Source organism: Pinus tabuliformis, chromosome 7, assembly GCF_031772625.1.
Source record: "Pinus tabuliformis cultivar Carrire ecotype Pingquan chromosome 7, CPIR1, whole genome shotgun sequence".
Classification (NCBI taxonomy): Eukaryota; Viridiplantae; Streptophyta; class Pinopsida; order Pinales; family Pinaceae; genus Pinus; species Pinus tabuliformis.
This window is the reverse complement of record NC_142293.1, coordinates 676,831,780-676,836,838: the sequence shown is the minus strand read 5'-3', so window position 1 is coordinate 676,836,838 and position 5,059 is coordinate 676,831,780. Positions and strand designations below refer to the sequence as shown.

General features: G+C 38.1%; 1 protein-coding gene across 4 annotated transcripts; it reads left to right on the top strand.

Moving 5' to 3' along the window:
• The first annotated feature begins 1,068 nt into the window (after positions 1-1,068).
• On the top strand, positions 1,069-3,796 carry LOC149249278 (ABC transporter B family member 1-like). 4 transcript variants are annotated; one of them, XR_016265828.1, is made up of 5 exons: positions 1,069-1,220; positions 1,327-1,426; positions 1,606-1,672; positions 2,110-2,350; positions 2,456-3,796. XR_016265828.1 is itself a non-coding variant. In XM_089456209.1 (5 exons), the coding sequence occupies exons 3-5, from the start codon at positions 1,620-1,622 to the stop codon at positions 2,602-2,604; spliced, it is 423 nt and encodes a 140-aa protein (XP_089312335.1). In that variant the 5' UTR covers positions 1,069-1,220; positions 1,360-1,426; positions 1,606-1,619; the 3' UTR covers positions 2,605-3,796. The 4 variants fall into 4 exon arrangements, 2 of the variants coding, with proteins under 2 accessions (XP_089312335.1, XP_089312334.1); XR_016265829.1 differs by having other exon boundaries at positions 1,606-2,193; positions 2,264-2,350; XM_089456209.1 differs by having other exon boundaries at positions 1,360-1,426; positions 2,130-2,350.
• The last annotated feature ends 1,263 nt before the right edge of the window (positions 3,797-5,059 follow it).

Genomic DNA, 5,059 nt, shown 5'->3' with positions numbered 1-5,059 from the left:
ATGTGGGAGCACCATCTTCTCAGCTCAGACAAAGGAGGTCACCTGAGATGTACGCTGGATACATGGCCCTTGCTGGGGAATGTGTTGAGACCGAGCCATCTTCCTTTGAGGAAGTAGTGAAGCAGCCGATTTGGGTTGATGCTATGGTGGAGGAGTACGACTCCATAGTTCGTAACAGTGTTTAGGACGTGGTTCCGAGACCGGAGAATAAGTAAGTTGTGAGTTCCTATTAGCTTTACAAGGTAAAGAAAGCTACTGATGGTAGTGTGGAGAAGCATAAGGCAAGATTTGTTTCCCGTGGCTTTTCACAGGTCGAGGGGATTGACTATGATGAGACTTTTTCTCATGTCGCAAGGTACTGATCTATCAGATCTATGTTGGCACTATCAGCACAGATGGGTTGAAAGATCCATCAGATGGATGTGAAGATTGCATTCCTCAATGGCCAGATTAAGGAATAGGTGTACATAGAGCAGCTGGAAGGTTTTGAGAGCTTGGATCGTGAGTCGCATGTGTGCCGACTCAAGAGAGCATTGTGCGGGCTGAAGCAAGCACCTCGTGCTTGGTACACTAGGATCGACAACTACTTCACCGGGTTGGGCGTCACAAAGAGTGAAGCAGATGTGAACTTGTACCACATCGTGGTGAAAGGTAAGGTGTTGATCATCGTACTTTATGTTGATGACCTCATATTGACTGGTTATGATCAGTTGATCATGTCTTGTAAGGAGGACCTTGCAAGAGAATACGAGAGGAAAGACATGGGTCTCATGCATTACTTCCTTGGCATGGATGTGTAGCGAGGAGGGTCATGTTGTTGTAGTATATTCGACAAAGGATCAAGATGCTGACATTTTGACAAAGGCATTGTCCAAGTGTAAATTCGAGTTCCATAAAGATAGGATCAGGGTGGCAGATAATCCCTTTCTTGTTGAGAAGGAGTGTTGAAATATGGCAACAAGAATATTCCAATTTAATTTGTCCTTGATTTAAATTGTGAATTAAAATCAAATATAGTCTTAACAGCTACTTGGAAATAATTAATTAATTACGCCGTAAGGCGTTCCCTCTGAGACGAACTCCCCTCCATGCCACCGTGTCTCAACGTGGGCCGTTAAATGGATTGTTAGACGATTAAATCATCTCCAGCCATTAGATCATCGGTGAAAAACGTTCTGGTCAGTGAAGAGTCGCTCGCCCTGAGGTCTGAAGCGACACAGGTTAGTTTTGCATATCCTGCGTCAAGTGTACAAGTTTCCTGTTTCTCAGGTTCACATTTTTAAAGAGTCGTGGACGGAATTCATTCATACTTTTGGTGTTTTATAGCTCGCTGTTGAAAGCTCCGACTGCCTTTTACAGTTGAAATTGCGGCAATGATTGATCGTTCGACTGGCAGAAACCTCGGCATGCGCGAGGGACTGAGACGGTATTTCGTGCGATCTTTAATGCTGTTTTTTTTCTTCTTTTATGACTAATTACAAATTAGCTGATCTTGATCAGTCAATAGTTTCTTCCAGCCAAGCTATGTATTTGTTGTTCCTGTTAATTGACTATTTTTTCACTTTTGGAAAAATATAAAAAAATCTTACCGATTGCCTTTTACAGTTGAAATTGCGGCAATGATTGATCGTTCGACTGGCAGAAACCTCGGCATGCGCGAGGGACTGAGACGGTATTTCGTGCGATCTTTAATGCTGTTTTTTTCTTCTTTTATGACTAATTACAAATTAGCTGATCTTGATCAGTCAATCGTTTCTTCCAGCGAAGCTATGTATTTGCTGTTCCTGTTAATCGGCTATTTTTTCACTTTTGGAAAAATATAAAAAAATCTTAATCCTAAAGATTTTAGGCCGATGACATCGATATTACTGACCGTGTTTCGTTATTTTTATGATCTTTGAAGCTTTCGTTCATGCACTCATTTTTTTCAAAATTTGCGTGAAATTTCTATTAAATTCAACTAGCTACTTCTTCTGTTGTATTTCAAGAATCTTTTTCTTTCTGGCTGCTTCTATTTTGTAAAAATTTGAATGGTTCTTCCTTGAGCTGTAAAATTTTACAATTGCTGAAAGTTTGCAAATTTTTACAATTCATTTATTATGTTGTAAGGGTTTCCCTCCAGCCATTAGATCATCAGTGAAGAACGTTCTGATCAGTGAAGAGACGCTCGCCCTGAGGTCTGAAGCGACACAAGTGAGTTTTGCATATCCCTCTAGACCAGAGATACCCGTTCTCAGCCGTTTCTCATTAAACATTCCCGCAGGAAAAACTGTAGCTATGGTTGGTCGAAGTGGGTCGGGAAAGAGTACTGTAGTTGCTCTGGTCGAGCGCTTCTATGACCCCATTGAAGGTATCCAATACATGATTTTACATGGCATTTTCATACCCTGAACTCCGGTTTTTACTTTAATGAATTGCTTCTCAAAAGTACTATTTTTAATTTCTGTGAATGAAGGTCAAGTGCTACTTGATGGGTTTAACATCAAAACTCTACAGTTGAAATGGCTTAGACAGCAGATACGGCTTGTGTTGTTAATCTGGATTCAATGGAGTTGGACATTTGTATGGCTCAGTTATCATAGTACCGAGGTTGATCATAATTGACATTAATCTGCTTTGAGCTTTGGATGCCACTATGCATATTTTGACTATGGGGTCATATTATTCGTTGCATATAGTTTAAGCTAGAATTTTGGATACTACATGGTAGAAACAAGTGTTGCTGGGATTGTATCCCTATTCATTATCAGTAGAATGACTAGTTTAGGTTGCCGACACTTCAATGTTGAGAGTACAAAATATTTGATATATTTAGGTTTTTAATTTAAATTTTTTATGAGTGGGTATTGTAAGTTGCTGGTGTTATCGGTGTATGATTTGACAGGAAACTTGCAAGCTATGAAGCACATCAAAAATAGGAGAAGGAGGAGAAAGAAGAGAAGTTTTTGTTAAAGAGGCAACAGGAACTTGATGCATTTGATCAACAAAACAATGGTGCTGTACCTCAATATAATGAAAAAAATCACATTCGAGACAAAAATAGTTTTCATGGGGCCAATAGTGTTAAAGTGACTACATTTGAAGTGGAGGCTCTTCGGACAATGAAAGCATTTTGACTGCCATTAGCAACTCCCGAGGCTCAAGAAAAAGTTGAGGCACCTTCACTTGATACAATTTGCCCAGAGGGTAAAGAGAAGCTGAAGTTGAAGTCTCTTTTTCCAGTTATTTTTACCAAGGATCGACATGATAAAAAATCTGAGGTTTTGGGGGCCAGTTCTATTTGCCCTAGTTGCAAAGATACACTAACAAACAGGCATACACTAATGGAAATCAGCACTTGTGGCCATATTTATTGCAAAAAGTGTGCAGAGAAATTTGTTAAATTAGATGGGGTTTGTTTTGTCTGCAATAGAAGCCGCAAAGAAAAGCATTTGATCACGCTGGAAAAAGGAGGTACTGGATTTTCTGGTCACGAGGACCACTTGGAGGCAACCGATTTTAAACATGTTGGAAGTGGTTCTGGCATGGGACTTATGAGGCCAACAGTTAAAACATGAACATCAAACTCATGTTGAACTACTATGTACAAATATGATTAAGCAGTCTTGGAATTTTAGTTTGTTGGATTTCATAAATTTGACCAAATAAAGCTTGATTTGCTTTTGTGTTCTAATTTTGAGGCTCTTATGCATCTGGAGTTTTAGGATGATGGTGCATCTCTTTTCAGGCATGTGATCGAAAAATCATGCAGGCATTTACTTTTTACTCCATATCATCCTAAGCTTTCTTTAAGAGGGTTTGGAGGATTTAATTATGTTTTGTTCTGATATATATATTAGTCAACCTTGTTCAGTTAGCATGGTTCTAGGAATATGATAAGCATGGTATTAGTAAATATGTGGCATTTGTATGAGAATATGGTTGCCTATGTGTCTGAATCTGTTGGATAGTATGTATGCTGTAATAATATCCTCGGTGCAGTTCATGGAATCAGATATTCTTGACTACGGAACGAAATACACTAAAACATCAGTTTTCAAGAGATCAGTCCTAGCGCTGTATGTATAATTTAATTGCGATACAAAATATCTGAATTCTGATGCCATTGATATTTGTTAAATTAGCTTTTTTGCTTGGGGCTACTGATATCCATGAGTGACCATCGATGAAATTGATAAAATAATTTCTGTGCAAAATTTTGTAATGCTCACTTAGTGAACTCGGGCCCAATCTCAATCATATCTCTCGCATGCTTTTCCGTTGCTCAAGTCAATTCAGCAAAAATCTTACCAAGAATGGACACTATGTTACTTTATGTAGATTTGATTTTTGTCGTATATTCATTATTGATCATTATGAAGGAAAAAGGAAATGTTCTATTAAGCTAGATCTTCGTTATAGAGAAAATTGGAAGTCTTTGAGGCTACAGATGGCAAAATCCCTCGTAATATTGGCGTGATATACATTAATCTTTATAACATATTTAACAGATTGAAAAGACTGATTTCTGGAGTTGCAGAAATGTTATCAAGTTCAATGAAATCCATTCTTAACAACGTAAATTTTATATATCAGGACTTCGTATGTAGTAGCACCCCCTTCTTTGATGCCTAAATCTGAAAGTTGAATGTTTCAATGGAAAAGGAAACATCACAGAAAATAAAATATGAATGCACACCATGTAAAATACAACTCTCAAGAAGTAGCTTCTCCCAAAATATAGTATTTTTATATTTTCCTTCTATTGTATTTATCTTAGAATCCACATCACCCAATTGTGCTACAATTAGACCATAAAGTGTCCAACAAATGGAGTTGAACCAATAAAACCATTTCCACCATACAAGAATTTTCCACCGAAGAACACAATGAACCCATAGAAGAGATTCCAAGAGGAGTACAAGAATTTTCCACCAAAGAACACAATGAACCCATAGAAGAGATTCCAAGAGGAATAAAAGGTCGATGAAATGATTGAAGCAATGTGGTAACCTAGAGTAATAACAACTGACATCATCCCAAAGTATGTGAAGTAGAGGAAAGTGAAAAATATGAAGAA

Bases quoted from the DNA above. Each gene is read 5' to 3' on its own strand.
- LOC149249278 (XM_089456209.1), top strand. From the start codon at position 1,620: ATGATTGATCGTTCGACTGGCAGAAACCTCGGCATGCGCGAGGGACTG. The intron at 1,673-2,129 runs GTATTTCGTGCG...TCCAGCCATTAG, and splicing joins ATGCGCGAGGGACTGAGACG to ATCATCAGTGAAGAACGTTC. The intron at 2,351-2,455 runs GTATCCAATACA...CTGTGAATGAAG, and splicing joins CTTCTATGACCCCATTGAAG to GTCAAGTGCTACTTGATGGG.